The sequence below is a fragment of the Indicator indicator genome, chromosome 2, assembly GCF_027791375.1.
Source record: "Indicator indicator isolate 239-I01 chromosome 2, UM_Iind_1.1, whole genome shotgun sequence".
Classification (NCBI taxonomy): Eukaryota; Metazoa; Chordata; class Aves; order Piciformes; family Indicatoridae; genus Indicator; species Indicator indicator.
This window is the reverse complement of record NC_072011.1, coordinates 816598-844362: the sequence shown is the minus strand read 5'-3', so window position 1 is coordinate 844362 and position 27765 is coordinate 816598. Positions and strand designations below refer to the sequence as shown.

Sequence of the window (27765 nt, the reverse complement as noted above, 5' to 3'; positions counted from 1 at the left end):
TGCAAGCAGCATGGTGCTGGGAGTCTGACCTCCCTGTGCAGCACAAGGGAACCAAGGAGAGGAGAGGTGCAGTACTTCCCAGGAAGGCTCCTGCTGCCTGCTCAGCTCATTTGCTCTCTCTACAAAATAAAAGAGAGGCTCAATTCAGCTGCCCAAATGTATTTGTCCAGTGCTATCTGAGATGCCTTAAGGTATCTGAAACATCCCCTTGGCCTGACAGCTATGTTCTTAGGCCTGGGCTGTCTGTGTCCTTCAGAAGGAGCTGCTGGAGAGCAGGGAATCTCATGTAACAGGGAACACCTCAGTGAACTCAGCTGAACTAAGCCCCAGATTCTGCCTGACTCTACTGGCAGCACAGCCAAGGAGCACACAGGCAGCCCCCTGCAAGCCAGCTTCTGTATTTCTGTGTCTGCCTGCCTCTGGTGCTCACACAGAGCATGCTGGAAAACCCTCAGGGAAGGACTGTGCTGAAGGCAGTGTCCCTGGTAAGTGACAAGATGGCAAGGCCAGCTGGGCTAGTGCCACCTTGCACAGTGGCACAGCCATTTGTAATTCATAGAGCACAGAATGGGTTGGGTTGGAAGGGACCTTGAAGATCAGCCAGCTCCAACCCCTGCCATGGCCAGGGACACCTTCCCCCAGCCCAGGCTGCTCAAGGCCTCATCCAGCCTGGCCTTGAACACCTCCAGGGAGGAGGCAGCCACAGCCTCCCTGGGCAACCTGTGCCAGTGTCTCCCCACCCTCACTGCAAAGAATTTCTTCCTCATCTCCAGTCTCACTCTGCCCTCTTACAGCTCAAAGCCATTCCCCCTTGTGCTAGCACTCCAGACCCTTGTCAAAAGTCCCTCCCCAGCTCTCCTGTAGCCCCCTTCAGGTACTGGCAGGCTGCTCTAAGGTCTCCCTGGAGCCTTTCCTTCTCCAGGCTGAGCAATCCCAACTCCCTCAGCCTGTCCCCATGGGAGAGGTGCTCCAGCCCTTTGTGGCCTCCTGTGGACCTGTTCCAACACTTTGCTGCAAATCTTTCTTAGGACTTAAAAAAGAGGCAGGTCAGCCAAATATTATGGATTATGCTTTGGGCTGGAAATCATTCCAGCGCTTATTAAGGCTTTTGGTTACCCTCTCCCACTCTCAACAGGACAGCTCTTTACCAAAGCCAATGCCCCTGCCTTTCTTCCTGCCCATTCCAGGACCTCCAACAGCTTCCCTTGGGAGGTGGAGTTCCCTGGGGACTCCCCTACTGCAAAAGGTTCAAAGGAATTGAGTTTTGCCAGTGCCACACAGCACCTGCCCTGTGCTCCTGGAATTGTCTGGTTGTGAGTGATTACTCCAAGCTCCTGACATAGGAGATGACTCCCCTTAGCACTGGGTGACAGGGTACACCAGCACCTCTGTCTGGACCAATTAAGGATTATTCATTGATGTTTGGATAGCTTCAGTGGGGCTGAGAGATTGCCATTTCCTGCTCCAAATCTCTCAGAGCAAGAATTTAACCACACTTTGCTCAGAAACTGTATTGTTGGCTGTCCTCTGCCTTGGGAGATAGAGAGTGCTTCTAATTCTGAGGGCAAAGAGAAATGGATCTTGCCTGAATATAAAATGCATTTCCTCAGTGCCAAGGGTGAGGGCTAGCCCAGCCACTAACCAAGTGGCAGAAGCTCTCTGTTGACCCTTCTCCTGTCCCAAAGGGGAAGAGTAAGGGAAAAGGGGAGAGGGACTTATGGAATGGAAAACTAAAAGTACTACAATGAAAATAAAAATAAGATAAAATATATAGAAATATCTATATGAAACCAATAGCAAACCCAACCCCCTGGTGGCAAGGAGGGTTGGCAAGGATCACCTGTGGTGATCACAGTATCACACAACATGAGAGGTTGGAAGAGACCTCCAGAGCTCCTCCAGTCCAACCCCCCTGCCAGAGCAGCAGCACCCAGGGCAGGCCACACAGCAATGCATCCAGGTGGGGATGGAAAGGCTCCAGAGAAGGAGACTCCACAACCTCTCTGGGCAGCCTGCTCCAGGGCTCCGTCACCCTCACACCAAAGAAGTTTCTCCTCTTCTTGAGATGAAACCTTCTCTGTTCCACTTTGTCTCCAGTGCTCCTTGGCTTATTTCTGTGCAGCACCCAGCAGAGCTTGGCCCCCTCCACTTGACCCCCAGCCCTCAGCTCTTGAGAGACATTCATCAGATCCCCTCTCAGCCTTCTCTTCTCCACACTAAACAGCCCCAGGGCTCTCAGGCTCTCTTCCCAGGGGAGATGCTCAAGTCCCCTAAGCATCCTCCTGCCTCTCCCTTGCACTCTCTCCAGCAGCTCTCTGTCTCTCTTGACCTGGGGAGCCCCAAACTGGACACAGGATTGCAGCTGTGGTCTCAGCAGGGCAGAGCAGAGGGGAAGAAGAACCTCCCCAGCCCTGCTGGCCACACTTTGCTTGCTGTACCCCAGGACCCCATTGGCTCTCTTGGCCACCAGGACACATTGCTGTCCCATGCAGAATTTGCTTCCCATCAGCAGTCCAAGTTCTCCATGATGATGCTCAAGTGATGCTGTGACAGAAGTCCCAGACTGGACTCAGTGGCAGGTGGGAAGTGCACTGGTGGGGGCTGGACTAGAGGATCTCCAGAGGTCCCTTCCATCCCCTATCATTCTGTGAACTGGAACTGGACTCAGGGACTCATAGACTGGCAGAACAGACTCCTCCTCAGACAGCAGCCACTGAAGAACAACTTCACTGCTCTGATCCCTCAGCTTTGTTCCAAATATGACACACATGGACTGGAATCCCTTGGTGGCCAGTTCAGGGTCTGCTGAACTGCCTACTCCCCCCTGCAGGCACAGCCTTGCACTCTGCAGCTCCAGTGTTGCACACAAAATTCAGCAGGGACCTTGGTCTGCACATAGTCCTTGGTACTAACCAGAAACATGCAGCATGAGCACTACTAGGAGCAGACACTGAGAAATGACATTAATTACAGCAAGTGCAGGGATTTAGAAGAGACTGAGCTGAAAAGTGAGATCACAGAATCCCACAATGCCAGGAGCTCAGCCAGTTCAATGCCACTGCCAGAGCAGGGGCACCTAGAGCAGCTCACACAGGGACACAGCCAGGTGGGGTTGGAATATCTCCAGAGAGGGAGACTCCACAACCCCCCTGGGCAGCTTCCAACAGGTTTCTGTCACCCTCACAGGGAAAAAATTCTTCCTTCTGTTTCCATGGAACTTCCTATGGCTCAGCTTCCACCACTGCCCCTTGTGCTGGCATTGGGCATCACCCAGCAGAGCCTGCCTCCAGCCTCTGGGCACTCCCCCTGCACATCTTGAGCACCAGCAAGGAGCTCACCTCTCAGGCTCCTCCTTTCATGTGCTGGAAGGTGTCCAGAGAAGGGCCATGAGGATGAGCAGAGGGCTGGAGCTGCTCTGCTCTGGAGACAGACTGAGAGAGTTGGGGTTGTGCATTCTGGAGAGGAGAAGGCTCCCAGATGACCTTCTTGTGGCCTTCCAGGATCTGAAGGGGGCTCCAAGAAAGCTGGGGAGGGACTTCTGAGGGTGTCAGGGAGTGATAGGACTGGGGGGGATGGAGCAAAACTGTAAGTGAGGAGATTCAGATTGGATGTCAGGAAGAAGTTGTTCCCCATGAGGGTGGTGAGACACTGGCACAGGCTGCCCAGGGAGGTGGTGGAAGCCTCATCCCTGGAGGTTTTTGCAGCCAGGCTGGATGTGGCTGTGAGCAACCTGCTGTGGTGTGAGGTGTCCCTGCCCATGGCAGGGGTTGGAACTGGATGGTCCTTGAGGTCCCTTCCATTCCTGACAATTCTCTGTGACCACCCCAGCATGGAATCTGCTGCTGCTGGAACTTGGCTCTTCTGGCTTGTGATGTGAGCTGTGCCTCCTTGGTCAAGCATCTACTTAATTACAGACCATCCCTAGGTTACTGAGAGTTCATACCCCACTGAGCAAGGGGCTGTTTATTATGTTTATCAAGAGCAGCAGATTTGCTGCCTGCCTGTATTTAAACTGCAGAATGTGTCTGAATACCAAGGTGACAGCCACCCAACAGATCATTCCATAAACATATTGAACTCCTTCCAGTCAGATCTTATCACAGCCTAGATATGGATTTGTTTGTAAAGCTTTGGCAAAAGTGCCACGTGGTGGCTCATTAGCATCCTAATTAATGGAAAGTAGATGCAGCAACATGCAGCAGCCACCTCTGGAGTGAGGTTTGCCAGCCATGGAGTTCAAGAGCCTGATTACAGATCATGGACTTCAGCTTCCTGTTGGGAATTTGTTCACTCTGTAGCCTCAGCAGAACTTGAACTTGTGACACTTGCATCATGCTGCAGCTTGGCTAGAGGTGAAGTAGAAGCAGCTGTAGGGAAAGTGCTAAGGGGCTGACTGAACTCCATGCAGTCTTGCCCTGGGCTTCCCTGGCCCACTAGGAAGTCTAACAACCCTGGAGAAATGTGACAGGACTAGGAGAGGGCTCAGCTGTAAGGTGAGAAAAAAAAATCACGAACAGGAGCTTCAACCCCCACATCTAAATGCAGAGGTTGCATAGAGCCTAGGCACTAAAGTGCACTGCTCCCAGCACCCACACAGGAGTGTGCTCAGGTGCTCCTCACTCCTCCTTGCCAGGCTGCCCAGAATGATGCCCAGGGACAGGACAAGGGGCAGGGGGTGGAAGTTTCTGGCTGGAGTGGCAACAACATCTGCAAAACTCAAAGAGCATCATCCAGCCCAAGAATTTCCTGAAGATCTCCTGCCAAATCCTTTCACCAGGAGGTGAGGATTAATCACAGCCTGCCTGGAGTGTGAGCAGAGATCTGAGCCCTGACCAGAAAGAAAATCTGTGCTCAGACACAGTCCAGTTCTGGGCCCCTCAGCTCAAGAAGGACCTCAGGGAACTGCTTGAGAGAGTCCAGCAGAGAGCCCCAAAGCTGCTGAAGGCAGTGGAAGATCTTCCTTAGGAGGAGAGGCTGAGGGAGCTGAGGGCTCTGGAGCTTGGAGAGGAGGAGCCTGAGAGGTGAGCTCCTTGCTGGTGCTAAAGCTGTGCAGGGGGAGTGCCCAGAGGCTGGAGCCAGGCTCTGCTGGGTGATGCCCAATGCCAGCACAAGGGGCAGTGGTGGAAGCTGAGGCAGAGGAAGTTCCATGGAAACAGGAGGAAGAATTTTTTGCCTGTGAGGGTGACAGAAACCTGTTGGAGGCTGCCCAGGGGGGTTGTGGAGTCTCCCTCTCTGGAGATATTCCAACCCCACCTGGCTGTGTTCCTGTGAAAATCTCCTACAGCCAGCAGAGAGAGCAAAGCTCTTCTGAAAGCCTTCAGCCGTGCAGCTGAGCCTGGCAGGATCTGACTCTTCTGACCCAGACATTATTTATTGTTCTAATGCCACCATGTGGGACAAACTGAGAGAGTTCATTGGGGTGGTAAAACTTCTAATACACACAGGACAGTGGCCAGAGGTTTGATTGTGCCAGGTCCCATCCAGAGAAAGGACAATGGATCACAGCTCACAGGGTGTCAGGGGTTGGAAGGGACTCTGGAGAGCTTTCAGTCCATCCCCCCTGCCAGAGCAGGAGCAGAGAATCCAGCACAGGTCACACAGGAACACATCCAGACAGGGCTGCAAAGGCTCCACACAAGGAGACTCCACAACCTCTCTGGGCAGCCTGCTCCAGGGCTCTGGCACCCTCCCAGTCAAGAAGTTCCTCCTCCTGTTGAGGTGGAACCTCCTGTGCTGCAGCTTGCTTCAGTGCCACTAAATGGCTTGGCAGGGAGCAGATCCCACACATTCCTGTGGTCATGGGGCTGGGGCTGGGCCCTTTTCAGTGGTTCCCAGTGATAGGACAACAGGCAGCAGCTATGAACTAGAACCCAGGAGGCTTCACTTGAACTTCAGGAAAAACTTCTTTATTATGAGGGTGCTGCAGCCCTGGAGCAGGCTGCCCAGAGAGGTTGTGGAATCTCCTTCTCTGGACACTTTCCAAACCTACCTGGACACAGAATCACAGAATCAACCAGGTTGGAAGAGACCTCAGAGATCATCAAGTCCAATCTATTACCTAATACCTAACACCTCCTGACAACTAAACCATGGCTCCTGGTCACACGTTCCTGTGTGACCTGATCTAGGTGAACCTGCAGGGGGGCTGGGCTGGATGACCTCCAGATGTCCCTGCAGACAGCCAGGAGGTCTCCCCTCAGCCTCCTCTCTTTCACACTAACCAGCCCCAGCTCCTTCAGTCTCTCTCCAGCACATTTCTTCTCCAGCCCCTTCCCAGCTTCCTTGCCCTCCTCTGCCCTGGCTCCAGCACCTCCACATCTCTCTTGCATTCAGGTGCCCCAAACTGGACACAACACTCCAGGTGTGGCCTCCCCAGAGCTGAGTCCCAGGGGACAATCCCCTCCCTGCTCCTGCTGGACACAGCATTGCTGATCCCAGCCAGGATGCCTTTGGCTTTCTTGGCCACCTGGGCACACTGCTGCCTCCTCTTCAGCTGCTTGCCCATCAGCACCCCCAGCTCCCTTTTCTGCCAGCAGCTTTCCAGCCACACTGCCCCAAGCCTGCAGCCTTGCTTGGGGTTGTTGTGCCCCAAGGGCAGCACCTGGCACTTGGCTTTATTGAAGCTCTCCCTGGTCACTGCAGACCATGGATCCAATCTATCCAAGTCCCTCTCTAGAGCCTCCCTCCCCTGGTGCAGAAGTAAGGACATCTTGAGGGACATGGAGCACCTGCAGGCTCTGCTCTTTGCTCTCCATACATAGCTGGTATGCAAACAGAGAGAGGGAGGGATGGCAGCTAGCTCCTGACAGGGAACAAAGCGCAGGGCAGGCTGCAACACTGCACTACTATTCCTGATTTCACAGCAGTAAACAAGGGTCCAGGACTGCCAGATAATTTGATGGATAGCATCACTAACCTGGTAGCAGCCCTTGATGAGCTAATTTGTCAGAGCAGTGACACTGTGGCCACGCCAATGGAAGCACAGAGCTCTGGCCCTGCATAATTTTTTTTTCTCATTATTAATGGAAAAAAAATAAAGGCTGTCTGAATGTGACCCTTGAGGCAATCCTCACATTTATTATTTCTAACTCTGGGGCTAGTCCCTTATATGATTTGTGTCTGATCACAAAGGAAAAAAAAATAATAATAACCAGAGGGCAGATCTGCTGGAGATAGATAACAAAGTTAATTATTAGTAAACAGAGTAAGGCTCCTAAAATATTATTGTTCTACTGGAACAATAATCAGAAAGAATAACTGAATGGATGGCTAAGTAAATAATTAAACAAATGCATGAGAAGTAAGAAGCCAAAAGTGGTCACACAAGGAGACCTTAGCACTGAGTTCACTGAGCTCCTGCTGAAGCCCTCCAGGCTGGACAAGCCCAGGTCCCTCAGCCTCTCCTCACTGCCAAAATGCTCCAGCACTGAGCATCCTGAGGGCTTGCACTGACTTTACTCCTGGTTATTGACACTGGGGAGGCCACAGCTGGAGTATTGTGTCCAGTTTTGGGCCCCTCAGTAGAAGAGAGATGCTGCTGGAGCAGCACGTTCTGCAACTCTATGTGCATGGTATGCATGCAGCTGTACACAGTGTGTGTTGTGTCCATGCAATGCACACAGCTCCTGGGATGTTCAGGGAGATCAGATCTCAAGCCCTCACTCCTCCAGGACACATGCTGTATGTGTGGCATGCAGGGCCATGTCTTTTGGAGCATCCAAGAAGCAAGGGCTAACTGCTGCCTGGGGCCTTTGTGGCTTCAGACCTAGAGAAAAACCCCAGGCAGATCACAGCACCACAGAATTACTGAGCCTGGCAAAGACCTCTGAGATCATCAAGCCCAGCCTGTGACCCAACACCACCCCATCAGCTAACCCCTGCCACCAAGTGCCACATCCAAGCTTTTCTTAAAGAGCCCCAGAGATGGTGACTCCACCACCTCCCTGGGCAGTCCATCCTAGTGCCCAATCAGCCTGTCTGGAATTGCTTCCTAATATCCAACCTAAACCTCCCCTGGCACAGCTTCAGGCCATGCCCTCTGGCCCTCTCACTGGTTGCCTGGGAGAAGAGCCTTCTGGGTGCTTTAATCACAGAAAGCTTTGGGTTGGAGCAGGACCTCAAAGATCATCTAGTTCCAAATCCCCATGAAGAAACCCCAAGCGCTCAACACAACCACGTAGGGGATTGTCCCCCAGCATGCCCACAGGGCCTCACCCCCACACACAGCAGGGAGATGAGCTCCCCTCAACACAGACCCTCACACTGGAGTGGAACTGACGGGAATTTGTGCACAAGAATCCCCAGATGTTACCACAAGCTTCTGATGGACACCTTGGCTGCCCAAACCAAACCATCAGCCAGCTCCAGCCACTGGTTGTACTGCACTTAAGGCTGGTGTCCTCCTCAGCGCCAACCACCAGTTCCTCCACAGTTCCCTTTGTAATGCTGACTCTGCCCTGGAGACCACCACAGACACGGGGGAGCCCCCCTCCAGCACCAAGGGAGAGGCTGCAAAGGGCTCCCCAGCCAGGCAAGGAGATGGTGTTCGACTATGTGGTGGATTGAGCTCTGAGTTTAGGAGCTCAAATGATAATAGATATAAATTCCTCCCCCAGCCCTTCTCCCTTTTTTTCTCGGCAGGGTGGAGAGAGAGAGAAGAAGAAGAAAAAAAAAAAAACTCATGAAAGAAATATTCTGAAGTCGGTTTGGAAGTAGGAGGAGTAAATTTTTTTCTTTTTTCACAAAAGGGAAAGGAAAAAGAATAATTTTTTACATATATATATATATATATCAGTAACAGGGTGGGGGTTCACAGAGGTGAGGGATGAGGGTAAGTGGGAAGAAAAATATACAAAGCCAAGCCTGGATGGCCTTGTGTTCCCCTGGATGTCAGTGGATTCAGCTGAGAGAGAGAAAGGGCCCCAGCCACGTGGTCCGGTGCAGGAGACAGCAACAGCAGCAGGAAGTACTCTCGAGCAGACGAGGCAGGAAAAAAGGGAAGAGTAGCAACATATCCCCCCCCTCTTTTATAGGCTTGCTGGACAGGAAGGGGAAGTGGAATAGACCACCTCTGAGTCAGGGGACCACCTTCTCCCAGCAGGGGAGGGGCCAAGCCCTCCCCAGATTAAATTTCTTTTGTCCACCTGGGGCTGGGTTCTTCTCAGCCCCATCCAGGATGGGTGTGTCCCAGCACAGACTACAACTTCCTTTTAGGCAGAGAGTGGTAAGGTCCTGTGGTAGTTTTAGGCAGAAAATTTTCCACAGACTGAGCAGAAAAGTGGTGGAATGCAAATAAATTACCACTGGATGGAAAAAGGCAAATAATGATAAGATGTAAATAATCCCGTTGGTCTCATTACTAACATGAAGTCAGTTGTGCAGACTGACTCTTGCTCTTCTAGCTGCTTTGCTCTGGCAGATCCCAGCTGGTTGCTTTTGCTTGGCTGTTTCTTTCTTGTGGCTAAGTACTGACAGTTACTCTCTGCTCTTCTCTATCTCTCAGTGTACAGGGGGAAAAGAGGGGAAGAAGAGGAAGCTGTTAGTAACCCCCTGGTTTTGTCCAGGTCCTTCTTGTGTTGTTTATAAATTGTAAATCAGAGAATCACAGAATTGTCAGGGCTGGAAAGCACCTCAAGGATCATCCAGTTCCAACCCTGGAACTCACCTCACACCACAGCAGGTTGCTCACAGCCACATCCAGCCTGGCTGCAAAACCCTCCAGGGATGAGGCTTCCACCACCTCCCTGGGCAACCTGTGCCAGTGTCTCACCACCTTCATGGGGAAGAATTTTTTCCTAACATCCAATCTGAATCTTCCCACTTCTAGTTTTGTTCCATCCCCCCCAGTCCTATCACCACCTGACACCCTCAAAAGTCCCTCCCCAGCTTTCTTGGAGCCCCCTTCAGATCCTGGAAGGCCACAATAAGATCTCCTGGGAGCCTTCTCCTCTCGAGACTGCACAACCCCAACTCTCTCAGTCTGTCTCCATAGCAGAGGTGCTCCAGCCCTCTGCTCATCTTTTTGGCCTGTAAACATTGCATATTTTGTACATATTCATTGCATTCCCTATTTCCAGATTATAGTTTTGCTTGTAAATGGATCTTCATTTGCTTCCAGCTGAGCTGGTCTGACAATTTTATTTCCAGGGAGAAGGGGGTGGGAGGCAGAATTTCAACCCACCACAGGTCCCCTCTATATCTCCTCCTCTCCAGACTCCCTCAGCCTGTCCTCAGACAACATCTTTCTTCAGATGACATTTGCCACATAGCTGTTCTGGATTGATCCTTTTAGATAGGTGTAGAGACTGCTAAGGTCCCTCCAAGCCTCCTCCTCCTCTCCAGGCTGAACACCCCCAACTCCCTCAGCCTGTCCCTGTACAGCAGCTTTCCAGCTGACACATAGGTGCTCTGGACTGACAGCTGCTTGGTGGTGTGGTTGCAGGAGTTTCCCTGCAGCAGGCAGGCAGGGTGAGGGTGTCTGTGGTGCAGGTGTGGAGCTTGCAGACTCACCTATGACACAGAAAGGCTTCCTGGCAAAGCGCAGCCTCCCCTGCCATCCGCGGTACCGGCAGCAGCAGCCAGCAGACCAGATACGGATAATGAACTCCAGACCAAAGACAACAATCATCACAAACTCCTAGAAGGGCAAATAACAGCAACAACAACAATCAATTCCTGGTACAGATAAGCAGCAACGAGGCATCAAGAAACTAATCACAGAGTCACAGCAACATTCAGGCTGGAGAAGCCCCTCAGGAGCACCAAGCCCAACCATTAACCCTGCTCTACAAGGGACACCCCTAAACCACAGCCCCAAGCACCACAGCCAAACCACCTTCAAACACAGCCAGCCTTGGGCACTCCACCACCTCCCTGGGCAGCACACTGATCACTCTGTGTGTCTGGTGACACAGCCTGAGCATCTGAGCATCCCGAGCCAAACCTCCTCCAAGGGATGGCCACATATCTGCACACAGAAGGCTGAAGAACAGCCCAAGGCTAACCTGAATAATGTTAAGTACCTGCTAAGTCTGGCTACTCATAGGAAGAACTGAATCACAGACACCAAAAAAAACCCAAATAAAAGCAAATAGTCTGGGCAGCCTGCTCTAGTTACTGCAGAGGGGGTTGGAGTGAATGAACTTACTTCTGCACCAGGGGAGGGAGGCTCTGCAGAGGGACTGGGATGGATTGGATCCATGGCTAACGTTACCAGGAGGAGCTTCATCAAGCACAAGTGCCAGGTCCTGCCCTTGGGGCACAACAACCCCAAGCAAGGCTGCAGGCTTGGGGCAGTGTGGCTGGAAAGCTGCTGGCAGCAAGGGAGCTGGGGGTGCTGATGGGCAAGCAGCTGAAGAGGAGGCAGCAGTGTGCCCAGGTGGCCAAGAAAGCCAAAGGCATCCTGGCTGGGATCAGCAATGCTGTGTCCAGCAGGAGCAGGGAGGGGATTGTCCCCTGGGACTCAGCTCTGGGGAGGCCACACCTGGAGTGTTGTGTCCAGTTTGGGGCACCTGAATGCAAGAGAGATGTGGAGGTGCTGGAGCCAGGGCAGAGGAGGGCAAGGAAGCTGGGAAGGGGCTGGAGAAGAAATGTGCTGGAGAGAGACTGAAGGAGCTGGGGCTGGTTAGTGTGAAAGAGAGGAGGCTGAGGGGAGACCTCCTGGCTGTCTGCAGCTCCCTGCAAGGAGGTTGTGGAGAGGTTGGTGCTGGTCTCTTCTGCCAGGTGATTAGTGAGAGAAGAGGGCAGAGCCTCAAGCTGCCCCTGGGGAGGTTTAGAGTGGCCCTTAGGCAGCAGAGTGGTCAGGGCTTGGAATGTGCTGGGCAGGGAGGTGGTGGAGTGCCCAAGGCTGGCTGTGTTTGAAGGTGGTTTGGCTGTGGTGCTTGGGGCTGTGGTTTAGGGGTGCCCCTTGTAGAGTAGGGTTAATGGTTGGGCTTGGAGCTCCTGAGGGGCTTCTCCAGCCTGAATGTTGCTGTGATTTTGTGATCTTTGGAGGTCCCTTCCAACCCAGGCCATTCTATGATTTAATGATTGCATGGGCTATGATTCTCAGACCACAGGCAGGTTAGGCAGCTAGTGAAGAGGTTGTTATGTATTCAGATCCATAGATTTTTTCTTAGTTTGAAGGCTGAACACTTTGTTGGATGTGTTCTCATTGCAGCAATAGACAGGTGAGGTGATTGAGATGATGAAGCAGCATTCAGGCAGACAATTTGCTCCTAGGAGCAGGTTAGGATCCATCAGAGTGTAATTAAACACAATGATTATGTAACTGTAGGACAGCAAATGACTGTTCACACCAGGAAAAACATTCCCTGGGCAGCTTGTGCAGGAAAGCATTTAACGGTCTGGCCTGGCTTGCTTTTGTCAGAGAACCTCCTTTAAGGTTGTGCATTTTCATAGCACCAAGCTGCATTTATGCCATTTTTGATTGGTAGAAATTCTTCAGTGCAAGAGTGGTCTGAAGAGAGCTGCAGCACCAGAGCCTGGAGCACAATTCATCTCCCATGCCTTAAGGGAATGTGAATCCCTTTAATGTGCAGTGATAAAATAGATACACTATGGGATGGGATTATGGATATTCTGAAATTCACAGTCACAGAATGCCAGGGGCTGGAAGGAACCTCCAAAGCTCATCCAGTCCAACCCCCCTGCCAGAGCAGGGGCACCTACAGCAGCTCACACAGGAACACAGCCAGCTGGGCTTGGAATATCTCCAGAGAGGGAGACTCCACAACCCCCCTGGGCAGCCTCCAACAGGCTTCTGTCACCCTCACAGGGAAGAAAAAAATCTTCCTCTTGTTTCCATGGAACTTCTTATGGCTCAGCTACCACCACTGAATTCCATCATCAAATGCTGGGGTTTGAAATAACAGCATGAAAATTGCTGTGCCCACCAACAGAAGGAGAAGAATACTTGCAGGAGCTTCTTGGAGAATTCATCAAGCAGAGGAGGATTAAAGCTGCGTTTGATTTGGCAGCTGAGCGTATCTCCATGGTCAGGAAAAACATTGCTGCTGGCCAACCAATTAATTTGTTATTCCTGCAGGATGAGGGCTGATGTGGCACTGGTCAGGATAGGGTTGATCCAGGATTGACTTTTCCCCAATAAAGAGTCTGCATGTTTCTAGACTGTGGGACCCTGGAGCTCTGCAAGGCAATGGAGCTGGAAACAGCACCCAAGTGAATCTGGGCTTGAATTGAGCTGAACAAATACAGAATCCTAGAGTCATAGAATCAAAGAACGGGCTGGGCTGGAAGGGACCTCCACAGCTCATCCAGTCCAAACCCTCTGCACTCAGCAGGGACATCCCCAACTAGAGCAGCTTGCCCACAGCCCTCTCCAGCCTCACCTGCAAGATCTCCAGGGATGGAGCCTCAACCACCTCCCTGGGCAACCTGTGCCAGTGTTCCACCACCCTCCTGCTGCACAACTTCTCCCTCACATCCAATCTCAAGATTCTCTGCTCTACTTTGAAGCCATTGTCCCTGCTCCTGTCCCTGCAGGCCTTTAAAGAGATCCTCCAGTCCAATCCCCCTGCCAGAGCAGCAGCACCCAGGGCAGGCCACGCAGGAAAGCATTCAGGTGGGGTTGGAAAGGCTCCAGAGAAGGAGACTCCACAACCTCTCTGGGCAGCCTGCTCCAGGGCTCCCTCACCCTCACACCAAAGAAGTTTCTTCTCCTCTTGAGATGAAACCTTCTCTCTTCCACTTTGTCTCCAGTGCTCCTTGGCTTCTTGCTGTGCAGCACCCAGCAGAGCTTGGCCCCCTCCACTTGACCCCCAGCCCTCAGCTCTTGAGAGACATTGATCAGATCCCCTCTCAGCCTTCTCTTCTCCACACTAAACAGCCCCAGGGCTCTCAGGCTCTCTTCCCAGGGGAGATGCTCAAGTCCCCTAAGCATCCTCCTGCCTCTCCCTTGCACTCTCTCCAAGCAGCTCTCTGTCTCTCTGGAACTGGGGAGCCCCAAACTGGACACAGGATTGCAGCTGTGGTCTCAGCAGGGCAGAGCAGAGAGGGAGAAGAAGTTTTTGCCATCTGCATCTGCCTTGGTTGCTCTGCCCCTGGACCAATGAGGGTCACACACACAGCAGGGAAGGAAAAGAAGAGGCCTGCAGAGCAAGATTTGTATTTTCCAAAGGTCCTGCAGGACTCTTAATGAGCAGGGCTGATAATTAGTGAAATGAAGAACACTTTGTATCATCCAGCTAGGATGAGCTCAGGTTTCTGGGGTTTTCTTCCCTATCTAATTAGGGTACAAGTGCTGATTTGTTGGCATTGCTTACATTAAGATGCTTCTCAGGTAGCTTTCAGTGATAAAGATTTCCCTCAGAATAACATTACAACAGAAAATTGAAGGTTTTTATCACAGCTTTCCTGTTCATTAACAGAACTGCTTATTAAAGCTAAAACCCATTAGCTGCTGCTGCAATCAGCTGCTTTGGCTGTGCAGATTGACATCTGGGATCCAGAACCATTTTCAAGGTGAGAAAATGACCAAAGCTGAGCACTCTGCTCTTCTTCTTGCAGGTCTAAATGAGCTGAGGTTTGGATGCAAGGGATTTGTCCACAGGACAATGGCTCTGCTGTTATTTTAATTATACTTCTTGTGTGGAAATTGTCTTGGTAAGTGTTCCAAAGGCTAACAAAGTAGGACAACAGAGCTGCAAACTGATGTGGTTCAAGAAGGGCAGGGACTTGCTGGAGAGGGCACAGCAAATGGCAACAAAGATGATTAAGGGCCTAGGAACATCCTCCTCATGAAGAAAGGCTGAGGGTTTTTAGCCTGGAGAAGAGCAGCATGAGGGGGATTTTATCAATGCTTATCAATACTCAACAGCTGGGTGCCAGGAGGATGGGGCCAGGATTTTTTTCAGTGGTACCCAGTGACAGCACAGGAGGCAACAAGCACAAACTGGAACCTGGGAAGTTCCATCTGAACATGAGGAAGACGTTCTTTACATTGAGGGTGGTGAAGCACTGGAACAGGCTGCCTTAAAGAAGTGGTTAAAGGAGTTTCCATCTGAGCAACCTGCTCCAGTGTGAGGTGTCCCTGCCTATGGAGGAGAATGGAACTGGATGAGCCTTGAGGTCCCTTTTGACCCTAACAATTCTGTGATTCTATGAACAAGGATCGAAATGCAGGCAAACATAAAAAATGTCTGCAAGGATCCACAGCTCACAGGGAGTCAGGGGTTGGAAGGGATCTCTGGAGAGCTTCCAGTCCAAGCCCCCTGCCAGAGCAGGACCAGAGAATCCAGCACAGGTCACACAGGAACACATCCAGACAGGGCTGCAAAGGCTCCACACAAGGAGACTCCACAACCTCTCTGGGCAGCCTGCTCCAGGGCTCTGGCACCCTCCCAGTCAAGAAGTTCCTCCTCCTGTTGAGGTGGAACCTCCTGTGCTGCAGTTTCCATCCATTGCCCCTTGGCCTGTCCCAGGCTGCAAGTGAGCAGAGCCTGTCCCTGTCCCCTCCCTCCTGCCCCCCAGCCTTCAGCTATTGATGGGCATTGATCAGATCCCTCTCAGCCTTCTCCTCTCCAGACTAACCGCCCCCAGGGCTCTCAGCCTCTCCTCCCCAGGCAGTGCTCCAGTCCCTTCAGCATCCTTGGAGCCCTCCCTTGGACTCTTTCCAGCAGATCCTTTTCCCTCCTGAGCTGGGGAGCCCAGAGCTGGACGCAGTATTCCAGGTGAGGTCTCAGCAGGGCAGAGGAGGAGGAGAACCTCCCTGGCTCTGCTGGACACACTCCTCCTAATGCACCCCAGGATCCCACTGGCCCTCTTGGACTGGAAGAAATCAAATTAATCCCCCAAATGAGCTCTAATAAGGGCACAAGAGTTTCCCTACTGAACACTACAGGAGCCTGAGAGGTGAGCTCCTTGCTGGTGCTAAAGATGTGCAGGGGGAGTGCCCAGAGGCTGGAGCCAGGCTCTGCTGGGTGATGCCCAATGCCAGCACAAGGGGCAGTGGTGGAGGCTGAGCCATAGGAAGTTCCATGCAAACAGGAGGAAGAATTTTTTGCCTGTGAGGGTGACAGAAGGCTGTTGGAGGCTGCCCAGGGGGGTTGTGGAGTCTCCCTCTCTGCAGATATTCCAACTCCAGCTGGCTGTGTTCCTGTGTGAGCTGCTGTAGGTGCCCCTGCTCTGGCAGGGGGTTGGACTGGATGAGCTCTGGAGCTCCCTTCCAGCCCCTAACATTCTGTGATTAGCAGGGGGAGAAGCAGCCATAAATGTGAAAACACAAACCAGAATCCACCCTACTAGTGCCATAAAAATCACAACCAGATATCCAGGCCAGCCCCCAGTGCAATACATAATGAGCACAAAGTGAGATTTCTGCATCTTTTCATCATTTATCAGCTCATCATGAATGTGAGCCTGTTGCTACACTTGCCTTTCCCAGAGGTGATTGGGATCTCCCTTGTTGATTCTGTGCTAATAGAGGATTACTGAGAACTCAGTTCTGTGCCTTTTAATCTGAGACAGAGCTCCCAGGCCATTGACAGCACATTAAAATCCCAGTGATGTGTCTCCTCCTCATGAGCCACATGCTAGAGAGAGCTGCTGCTGCCTGACTCCCTTTTAGTTTTCCCTGGTTGTTGCTTGAAATGGCAGCTGTCAACCCTGCCTCCTATTCACTCACAACAGAACCAAGCCAGGACTGTTATTATGCCAAGTTCCACCCAGTGCTGGAGCAGTGGTGAATCACACAGCACGAGCAGGCACCAGGACTCTGCAGCTGCCATTTCATTCTGCTCTCACAGAGTAGTGCTGGAGAACTGCCCCCAGATCTGCTGCCCCCAGCATAAGGAGGGTGTCTCAAACTGATGGAGCAGCTCCAGAGGCGGCTACAAAGATGATCAAAGGGCTGGAGAACCTGCTCTGAGGGGACAGGCTGGGAGAGTTTGGGCTCTTCAGCCTGGAGAAGAGAAGGAAGGTTCCAGAGAGACCTTCCAGCAACCTTCCAGCACCTGAAGGAGGCCTACAAGCAAGCCAGGAAGGGACTTTTTACAAGGGCTGGGACTGACATGACAGGGGGGAATGGATTGAAGCTTGAGGAGGGCAGATAGAGACTGGAGATTAGGATGAAATTCTTTGGAGCAAGGGTGGTGAGACACTGGAATAAGCTGCCCAGGGAGGCTGTGGATGTCCCCTCCCTGGAGGTGTTGCAGGTCAGGTTGGATGATGCTGGAGCAACCTGGTAGTGGAAGGGGGCTGGGACTGGATGATCCCTTCCAACCTAAACCTGTCTCTGAATCTATGAACTCCACAGGTTTGCTGTGTCAGACCCAGTGCATGATTCCCAGCACTCAAACAGCTCTAACCTCCTTCAGTGTCCAGGAACAAGGACAGACAGCCTCCTGGACACAGCTGCTTTAGGAAATCACTGAAAAGCCTTTTTCCAACTGGGAAGATGCCATGGGAAATGCTGACTTCAGCACTGACCTCTCTGTTCTGCTCTTGCCCAGATAGTGTTTCCCAGCCATCTGCACTCACTGCTTGGCACCATATCATTTAGTTGCTTCAGACACAGCTACATTGGGAAGAGAGAACATGGAAAGATGATAGTCGTAAAACCCACACTACAAAATAATCACAGAATCACAAAGGTTGGAAAAGACCTCTAAGATCAAACCCAACTATCAACCCAACACCACCTCAGCCACTAAAACATGTCCTGGAGTGCCAAGTCCAGGAGGGCAAGGAAGCTGTGAAGGGCCTGGAGAAGAAATGTGCTGGAGAGAGACTGAAGGAGCTGGGGCTGGTTAGTGTGAAAGAGAGGAGGCTGAGGGGAGACCTCCTGGCTGTCTGCAGCTCCCTGCAAGGAGGTTGTGGAGAGGTTGGTGCTGGTCTCTTCTGCCAGGTGATTAGTGACAGAAGAAGAGGGCAGAGCCTCAAGCTGCCCCTGGGGAGGTTTAGAGTGGCCCTTAGGCAGCAGAGTGGTCAGGGCTTGGAATGTGCTGGGCAGGGAGGTGGTGGAGTGCCCAAGGCTGGCTGTGTTTGAAGGTGGTTTGGCTGTGGTGCTTGGGGCTGTGGTTTAGGGGTGCCCCTTGCAGAGTAGGGTTAATGGTTGGGCTTGGGGCTCCTGAGGGGCTTCTCCAGCCTGAATGTTGCTGGGATTCTGGGATTCTTCTGTGGAAAAAAGTAATTTCTCCTCAAGAGAAGAGTACAGGTGATGGGAACCAGGTGCTGAAGTGCTCGGGGTGGGAAGGGGAGGGAATGAAAATGTGCAGAAGAGGCTCAATTTGCCTTCTAGAAATATACAAATATTTCTCCTCAGCCTTATTAAAGTTGAGATCTCAATCCTGTAGCTGTGTTACACAACTGTACCAATGTTGTTACACTGCCAGACCCTTCCTAATTGCTGCACTTAACACAGCAGCTGTGAAAAGGAGGGGCTCTTCCAACCTGGACGCTGCTGTGATTTCTGAGCACCAGAACACCCAAGTCTTGTGTTTTAAAGTGGTGCCATTTGCTGAGTGGTTTTGCAGTTTTTCCTATTATCTTTCTTTTTTTTTTTTTTTTTCTTAAGGCTTATGGAATTTTGGTCTCTTGGAAAAAGCAAAGAGCAGACCCCCTTCCACATCCTCTCCCAAAGAGCCATATATCTTTGTGAGACAATTCATTTCCTGTGATCCTATCTTCACAGGGTACAATCAGCCAATTCCTGTCTGGTTCAGATGCGATACCAAAGCTGTTATTCTATCCTTGATGACATCCACCCTTTCCCCAGGCACTCTGTGGAAGCTCACAAGTTTAACATAGAATCACAGAACTGTCAGGGTTGGAAGGGACCTCAAGGCTCATCCAGTCCCAACCCCCCTGCCATGGGCAGGGACACCTCACACCACAGCAGGTTGCTCACAGCCACATCCAGCCTGGCTGCAAAAACCTCCAGGGATGAGGCTTCCACCACCAACCTGGGCAGCCTGTGCCAGTGTCTCACCACCCTCATGGGGAACAACTTCTTCATAAGGTCTGAGCTAAAGATGTCTGAGCAAGATGTCTTGGTTAGCTTAAATGAAGATGTGGTTTGCCCTCCTCAGAGAATCAGAGAATGGTCCAGGCCAGAAAGGACCTCCACGGCTCATCCAGTCCAACCCCTCTGCACTCAGCAGGGACATCCCCAACTAGAGCAGCTTGCCCACAGCCCTCTCCAGCCTCACCTGCAAGATCTCCAGGGATGGAGCCTCAACCACCTCCCTGGGCAACCTGTGCCAGTGTTCCACCACCCTCCTGCTGCACAACTTCTTCCTCACATCCAATCTCAAGCTGCTCTGCTCTCCTTTGAAGCCATTGTCCCTGCTCCTGTCCCTGCAGCCCTTTGCAAACAGTCTCTCTGCAGCCTTCTTGGAGCCCCTTCAGGTCCTGGCAGGCTGCTCTTAGGTCTCCCTGCAGCCTTCTCTTCTCCAGGCTGAACACCCCCAGCTCCCTCAGCCTGTCCTCCTAGCAGAGCTGCTCCAAGCCCCTGAGCATTTTCCTGGCCCTCCTCTGGCCCCTCTCCATCAGCTCCATGTCCTTCCTGTGCTGAGGGCTCCAGAGCTGCACACAGCACTGCAGGGGAGGTCTGAGCAGAGCAGAGCAAAGTGTCAGAATCACCTCTCTGGCTCTGCTGCTTTGGACGCAGCCCAGGCTGTGATTTGCCTTCTGTGCTGCAAGCTCACACTGCCTGCTCCTGGCCAGCTTCTCCCCCACCAGCACCCCCAAGTCCTTTTCCTCAGGGCTGCTTTCTTTCCCCTCCTCCCCCAGTCTGTCTTGCCAGTAAGGATTGTTCAGCCCAGGTGCAGGACCCTGCACTTGCTCTGCTTGACCCTCCTGAGGTTCCTCCCTCACTTTCAGCACTGCTGACAATAATGTTTCACAGGTACCTCAGCAGTTGGATGTGTGGTGCCAGGTTCCTCTGCCATGAAGTGATTTGTGTTGCTAATTCCCTCCCTGTCCATAGCTACAGTGCCTGCTTATTTGTTTTAGAGCTGTGCTGGTTGATTGGGAGTGCCAGCACCGCCCTCTGACAAGAAGAATTACAGCCTTGGGGACATCTGCTGCTATGGTTCTAAACAACTTCACCTTTCCATGTAGGTTTTTGCCTTGTCAGACTTCCTTCTAATAACAGTTTGAGATCAGTGCAATCAGCTCTTCTGTTTCCAGTGGGAAACCTGCCCTGCTTGCACACACAGATTCTCATGCAGCTGTAATGAGAGACAGCAAACTCTGAGAGCAAGACACCTCTGCCTTGATGCAATCAGCACCACATAACCAACTGCCAATCTAATCAACAAAGCCATGCAAGTGATCATTGGGATGAGGGAAAACTGTTTGCTTTCAAAGGTATCAGGCAGTTCCTTATGAGCGGGGAGGGACTGTTTAGGGTGTCAGGGAGTGACAGGACTGCAGGGATGGAGCAAAACTGAAAGTGGGGAGATTCAGAGCGGATGTTAGAAGCCAAGCTACAGGAGGGGAGATTTAGCTCAGACCTTAGGAAGAAGTTTTTCCCCAGGAGGGTGGTGAGACACTGGCACAGGCTGCCCAGGGAGGTGGTGGAAGCCTCATGCCTGGAGGTTTTTGCAGCCAGGCTGGATGTGGCTGTGAGCAACCTGCTGTGGTGTGAGGTGTCCCTGCCCATGGCAGGGGGTTGGGACTGGATGAGCCTTGAGGTCCCTCCCAACCCTAACCAATTTAGGATTCTGTGATTTTCTATTCTACAATCTTCTGCCTGAACCATGTATTCCCAGGCAGCATTTTCAGAGGCCCTTACGCCCAGAACTGGGCACAGCTTTCCGCCCCTGACTTTTTCAGAGTAAAACACAAACCAGGTCAGCCAAAACCAATCCTGCAGAAATTCAGGTGACTTTGGCAATCTCTCTTACCCTGATTCAAAATGAAGATGATGAAAAAAAAGTAAAAATACATACTGGAATTCTTTGGCACATCCAATGAACCTAACAGCTCTTTCCTACAGCCTCAATCTGAGTGCAAAGCCAAAAGTTATCAAATCTCAGATACTCAGATGAGATTTTAGAGCAGGTCAAATGAAACACTTCAGCTGATCCAAGACTTTTTCTGGTTGAGGTTTTTGGTTATCTGGGTTTTGGATTTTTTTTTTTGGCTTTTTGATTTGCCAGATCAAACAAACAAATAAATAAATAAATACATTTAATTTCTTGAATTGAGAGCAAACCAACAGAAGTGAACCAGTTACATCACTTCAGCTGAAAATTATCTTGAAACACAGAGAGTTTAGTCATGAGAGTGAAGGACCTCCAGTTTCCAGACATTTTTCCTCTTGGCTATTTTCCCAAAAAGATTTGATTTTGCCTTCCTAGCCCAAGTGTTACTTCCATTTTGTTTATGATTTGATAAAGTGCCTGCAAATGGACTTGCCAGGAGATCAGCACTATACCAAAGATAATATTCTTGCTGTGTTAGTTGGATTCTCAAGATGCTTGTGGCTTTTTTTGTTGTTTTGGGTTTTTTTTTTCCTTAATGTTGGAAGTAGATTTTACTCTGCTGCCTGCCTGGGATGTGTCACTGCTGCAACTTGAGTGCCAGAAGTTTTGTGCACAGCCCAGGCTAAGGCAAAATTATCCATCTAGCATTGGAGGTATCAAGAAATTTATCTGCTGCTCTCCCCATGGTTAGCCCTGTCCTGACACGTTGCTGAGACCTCCCCTGCAGTGCTGTGTGCAGCTCTGGAGCCCTCAGCACAGGAAGGACATGGAGCTGATGGAGAGGGGCCAGAGGAGGCCAGGAAAATGCTCAGGGGCTTGGAGCAGCTCTGCTAGGAGGACAGGCTGAGGGAGCTGGGAGTGTTCAGCCTGGAGAAGAGAAGGCTGCAGGGACACCTAAGAGCAGCCTGCCAGGACCTGAAGGGGCTCCAAGAAGGCTGCAGAGAGACTGTTTGCAAAGGGCTGCAGGGACAGGAGCAGGGACAATGGCTTCAAAGCAGAGCAGAGCAGCTTGAGATTGGATGTGAGGAAGAAGTTGTGCAGCAGGAGGGTGGTGGAACACTGGCACAGGTTGCCCAGGGAGGTGGTTGAGGCTCCATCCCTGGAGATCTTGCAGGTGAGGCTGGAGAGGGCTGTGGGCAAGCTGCTCTAGTTGGGGATGTCCCAGCTGAGTGCAGAGGGCTTGGACTGGATGAGCTGTGGAGGTCCCTTCCAACCCAGACCATTCTATCATTCTATGATTATTTCTGGACAAAAGTCCTACCAAATCCCACACTTAACTTATCTTCAGGACTCTCCTGGGCAGATTCAGATTGGAATCCAGAAGAAAAATCTTCCCCATGAGAACAGTCAGACACTGGAATCATCTCCCAAGGGAAGCAGTGGATTCCCCTCTCTGCTCAGGTTTAAGACTCAGTTTGCCAGGGTGCTGGGCCAGCTCATATCAATGACACTGTCACCTAGAAAGGCTGGACTGGATGGTCCCTGGGGTCCCTTCCAGCCTTGTACTCTGTGATTCTATGATTCATTTGAGCCAAAAAGTAAAAATATCAAATGTATCCAATGGGGTCCTGGGGGGCATTCAGAGGAGTGTGTCCAGCAGAGCCAGGGAGGTTCTCCTCCCTCTCTACTCTGCCTGCTGAGACCTCATCTGGAATATTGCATCCAGTTCTGGGTTCCCCAGTTCAGGAGGGACAGGGATCTGCTGGAGAGAGTCCAAGGGAGGGCTCCAAGGATGCTGAAGGGACTGGAGCACTGCCTGGGGAGGAGAGGCTGAGAGCCCTGGGGGTGGTTAGTGTGGAGAGGAGAAGGCTGAGAGGGATCTGATCAATGTCTATCAATAGCTGAGGGCTGGGGGTCAGGAGGGAGGGGACAGGGACAGGTTCTGCTCAGTTGCAGCCTGGGATAGGCCAAGGGGCAATGGATGAAAACTGCAGCACAGGAGGTTCCAGCTCAACAGGAGGAGGATGATCTTCTTGACTGGGAGGGTGACAGAGCCCTGGAGCAGGCTGCCCAGAGAGGTTGTGGAGTCTCCTTGTCTGGAGCCTTTGCAGCCCTGTCTGGATGTGTTCCTGTGTGACCTGTGCTGGATTCTCTGCTCCTGCTCTGGCAGGAGGCTTGGACTGGAAGCTCTCCAGAGGTCCCTTCCAACCCTACCACCCTGTGAGCCTGTGATGCTGTATTTCCCTTGGCAGCTGCCCTGATGAGCAGAGGATGGGCAGTCCTGGTGTGGATGCCAGGACAGGAGCCCTGGCTGGGTCTGGGTGATGCTGTGGGACAGGTTGTGTCGGCTGTGGGAGGGCTGCTGCAGCCCAGACAAGGCCCCTGGGCTCTGCTGCTGCTCAGCAGCGCTCAGCCAGTGCTGCTGCCCTAAACAAGGATTTACTGTGAGCTGTGCTGCTCTGAGAGAGCACTCAGGACACAGTGGTTAGGAGAGATGTTTGCTGCTCCCTCGCAAGGTGAAGCTGGGACAGACAAATGGAACTGTCTGTGTGCAGGGGAATGATCCCAGCTGCCCTGGCCCTTCTGAGAGGGAGGGAAAGGTTTGCTCACCTCATCCACACTCCCCTCTTTAACCTCCCTGTGCAAATGTGATGAGCTGCCATAGATCACAGGTGCCAGGACAGGCAGCAGCTCAGGTACTGAAGCTGAAGGAACATTGCATTAGCTCTTCAGACAATTAAGATGGCTGTAGGGGGGAACCATCTGGAATAAATCTGCCAAGCAAACAGTTCACAGGAAGCCAGCAGGCAGCTGAGAGCTTGCTGTATCCCTGTGGCACTTCATTAGACCAGAAACATCTCGCCCCCATCTCAAGCAGGAATCCAAACCACAGTACCACAGAACATCAGAGGTTGGAGGGACCTCCAGAGATCCTCCAGTCCAACCCCCTGCCAGAGCAGCAGCACCCAGGGCAGGCCACACAGCAATGCATCCAGGTGGGGTTGGAAAGGCTCCAGAGAAGGAGACTCCACAACCTCGCTGGGCAGCCTGCTCCAGGCCTCCCTCACCCTCACACCAAAGAAGTTTCTCCTCCTCTTAAGCTGAAACCTTCTCTCTTCCACTTTGTCTCCAGTGCTCCTTGGCTTCTTGCTGTGCAGCACCCAGCAGAGCTTGGCCCCCTCCACTTGACCCCCAGCCCTCAGCTCTTGAGAGACATTGATCAGATCCCCTCTCAGCCTTCTCTTCTCCACACTAAACAGCCCCAGGGCTCTCAGGCTCTCTTCCCAGGGGAGATGCTCAAGTCCCCTGAACATCCTCCTGCCTCTCCCTTGCACTCTCTCCAGCAGCTCTCTGTCTCTCCTGGACTGGGGAGCCCCAAACTGGACAGAGATTTCTGCCAGTTCACACAACTGTCTCTGCTGACACCTTTGTTTGAGTTGTGTGAATCACTGCAAGGAGCAGGCTGTGAGAGCTCAGTGACTGCAGCCATGCCTTGGCTCAGCCACAACTGCTCCTGAGAGAACAGAGAAATGCATTTTTGTCTTGGTTTGCAGTGGCAGAAGGCAGCTTTGATAGCTCTGCTGGTGTCAGCTAACCATTCAGTGTGCAGAGAAGGAGCAAGTCATGCCTCAGCAAGCTGGAATAAACCAGTCAGCTTCAGCCTGCCTCTGGAACTTCATACTTTGCTATATTTATGTTTTTCTCCATTAGAGACCCACAGTAGGAGCTGTAAAATTCGTCATCACCAGAGTCCTTCCTGCCAAGGGTTTGCTGTAGGCACCAGCCTGCAGCACAGAAATGTTGGGCCAGGCTGGCATTGATGCTTTCAGCATTAACCATGCGGCCTCTTTCTCCTTGAGCCCATTTCTGTGGTCAGAGGAGGCTGTGGGATGTACAATCAGAACTGGCAAGGTGGACGAAGATCTGCTGTGCCCTAGAGAGATTTTGTCTGGAGTTTTGTGTCCAGTTCTGGGCTCCCAGTTCAAGACAGACAGGGAACTACTGGAGAGAGTCCAACCAAGGGCTGCAAGGATGATGAAGGGAACAGAACATCTCTCTCATGATGAGAGGCTGAGAGCCCTGGGGCTGGTTAGCCTGGAGGGGAGCAGGCTGAGGGGGGATCTGAACAATGCTTAGAAATACCTTCAGGGTGAGCGCCAAGAAGGGGCCAGGCTGTTTTCAGTGGTGCCCTCTGTGGGATGAGGGGCACTGGATACACAGTGGAACACAGGAAGTTCCACCTCAACATGAGGAGAAACTTCTTTGGTCTGAGGGTATTAGAGCCCTGGAGCAGGCTCCCAGGGAGGTTTTGAAGCCTCCTCTGGAGATTCCTGCATGGCCTGCTGTAGGGCAGCCTGCTCTGGCAGCAGGGTTGGATACAGGAGCTCAAGAGGTCCTTGCCAACCATTACCATGATCTCTGAGGCCAGACTAGCACTTTCCTGCTGCAGTTTTTCCTGCTGCACATTCCTGCTGCAGGTGTTCCTGCTGCACTTTCCTCCTGCACTTTCCTGCTGCAGTTTTTCCTGCTGCACTTTCCTCTGCTGCACTTTCCCCTGCTGCACTTCCCTGCTGCAGACCCCAAGCAGTTCTGCTCCACTGATGGACATTTTTAACAAGGACTGGTGGAGCTCACCACACCTCCCCCCAGTGATGGGAGCAAACCCACAGCTTTGCAGAGCTGCTCCACTTCTGGGCTCCTGGGAGAGCCCTGGCAAAGCACAGGGGATGTGTTTATCAGCCAGCTGAGGGATCAGCACTGGTAGAATGTACCAACATCATCCCCAGAGACCTGGCTCGTGGGAAATGCAGATTTTATGTCACAACAAATGGCATGCCTACAACCACACAGCATGAGCAGAGAGGGAAAGAGACTGCCTGCTACCACAGCCCTTGCTGTTAGAAACAGGCTATTTTCAGGGTGAACAATTTTCTTCCCCTGTTTTCTCTACCAGAAAACAAAATGTTATCAATTAGTGTAACAATTGCAATCCCATGGCCAGCTGCAGAGCATTTGAGCGAATTTCCACCTGCAAAGTGTTGTTCAGATAGGTCACTAATGGGACTAGCTGTGAGTGTAGGATTAAATCTGATCACTTTTACCTGGATTAATGCCACCTGATTTTTTTCCTCCAGCAAAACAAAAAGCACCACTGTGGCTAGGAAGCAAACCACCACTCTTAGCACAGCTCTCTGTCAATTAGCCCTGCTAAGAAACCATCAGGTGGAGCAGAACACCACATGTCTGCACCTAGGCAGCTCTGGATGTTTAGTCCAGGTACCTTGCTGCAGTGGCACACAGGCTCACAGGATGTCAGGGGTTGGAAGGGACCTCTGGAGAGCTTCCAGTCCAAGCCCCCTGCCAGAGCAGGACCAGAGAATCCAGCACAGGTCACACAGGAACACATCCAGACAGGGCTGCAAAGGCTCCACACAAGGAGACTCCACAACCTCTCTGGGCAGCCTGCTCCAGGGCTCTGTCACCCTCCCAGTCAAGAAGTTCCTCCTCCTGTTGAGCTGGAACCTCCTGTGCTGCAGTTTCCATCCATTGCCCCTTGGCCTGTCCCAGGCTGCAAGTGAGCAGAGCCTGTCCCTGTCCCCTCCCTCCTGACCCCCAGCCCTCAGCTATTGAGAGACATTGATCAGATCCCTCTCAGTCTTCTCCTCTCCAGACTAAGCACCCCCAGGGCTCTCAGCCTCTCCTCCCCAGGCAGTGCTCCAGTCCCTTCAGCATCCTTGAAGCCCTCCCTTGGACTCTCTCCAGCAGATCCCATTCCCTCCTGAACTGGGGAGCCCAGAGCTGGATGCAATATTCCAGGTGAGGACTCAGCAGGGCAGAGTAGAGGGGGAGGAGAACCTCCCTGGCTCTGCAGGACACAGTCCACAGGAATGCATCCAGATGGGTCCTGAAAGTCTCCAGACAAGGAGACTCCACAATCTCTCTGGGCAGCCTGATCCAGGGCTCTGGGACCCTCCCAGTGAAGAAGTTGTTCCTCCTGTTGAGGTGGAACCTCCCGTGCTGTGGTTAACCACCCTGTGCTGTAGGGACACAGCATGCCCCAGGATTGTGCTCATCAGCCTGCTCAGGCCATAATTAATTAGGGGCTTTTGGATGCACAGAGTGAGGACAGGAAAAGGCTCAACAGCTCCTTTGCTGCCAGGCATTACCTAATGAGCCCCAGTGTGCGGTACAGGTGGAACAGACAGCCCGAAGGGTGGGTCTGGCTCTGCAGTGACATTTTAACGATCACTAACCCCCCAGGGCCATCCCCTGCAGAACTAAATAGCCCGTTAAGAAGCAGAGGAATACAAAGTGACCTCCACCCAATGCAGGGAAAACGTTAAGCACTTGTCGGGATTAAAGTCATTTAGATCTACCTCAGGAGGGGGGAAAGAAGAACAAAAGAAGAGCTAACCATCCTACAAAAGCCAGGCTTAGGAGGGAATAACGAAACCACCACGTCCCACGGCAGCAACTGCCAGGAAAACGTCAGTGTCTGCCAACAGCTTAGCGCCAGCTGGTAGCTAAGATACCAAAACCACCTCCCGTTTGAAGCAGGAGAGCCTCTCCTGCCCCAGCGCAGACTTGAGCAATGGCAGCAGAAGCACCAAACGTCCCTGCTGCTGCTGCAGCACCACACGTCCCTGCTGCTGCTGCTGCAGCACCACACGTCCCTCCTGCTGCTGCAGCACCACACGTCCCTCCTCCTGCTGCTGCTGCAGCACCACACGTCCCTCCTGCTGCTGCTGCAGCACCACACGTCCCTCCTCCTGCTGCTGCTGCAGCACCACACGTCCCTCCTGCTGCTGCTGCAGCACCACACGTCCCTCCTCCTGCTGCTGCTGCAGCACCACACGTCCCTCCTGCTGCTGCTGCA

The 27765-nt window shown here is 52.2% G+C and overlaps 1 protein-coding gene across 5 annotated transcripts in view; it reads right to left on the bottom strand.

The window, feature by feature from the left end:
• KCNQ5 (potassium voltage-gated channel subfamily Q member 5) overlaps positions 1 to 27765 on the bottom strand; it is a 272790-nt gene that overhangs the window by 57021 nt on the left and 188004 nt on the right. For all 5 annotated transcript variants that reach the window (XM_054393509.1, XM_054393477.1, XM_054393501.1 and 2 more), the window contains exon 3: positions 10510 to 10636. In XM_054393509.1, coding sequence (XP_054249484.1) covers positions 10510 to 10636 — 127 coding nt within the window. The remainder of the gene's footprint in view (positions 1 to 10509; positions 10637 to 27765) is intronic.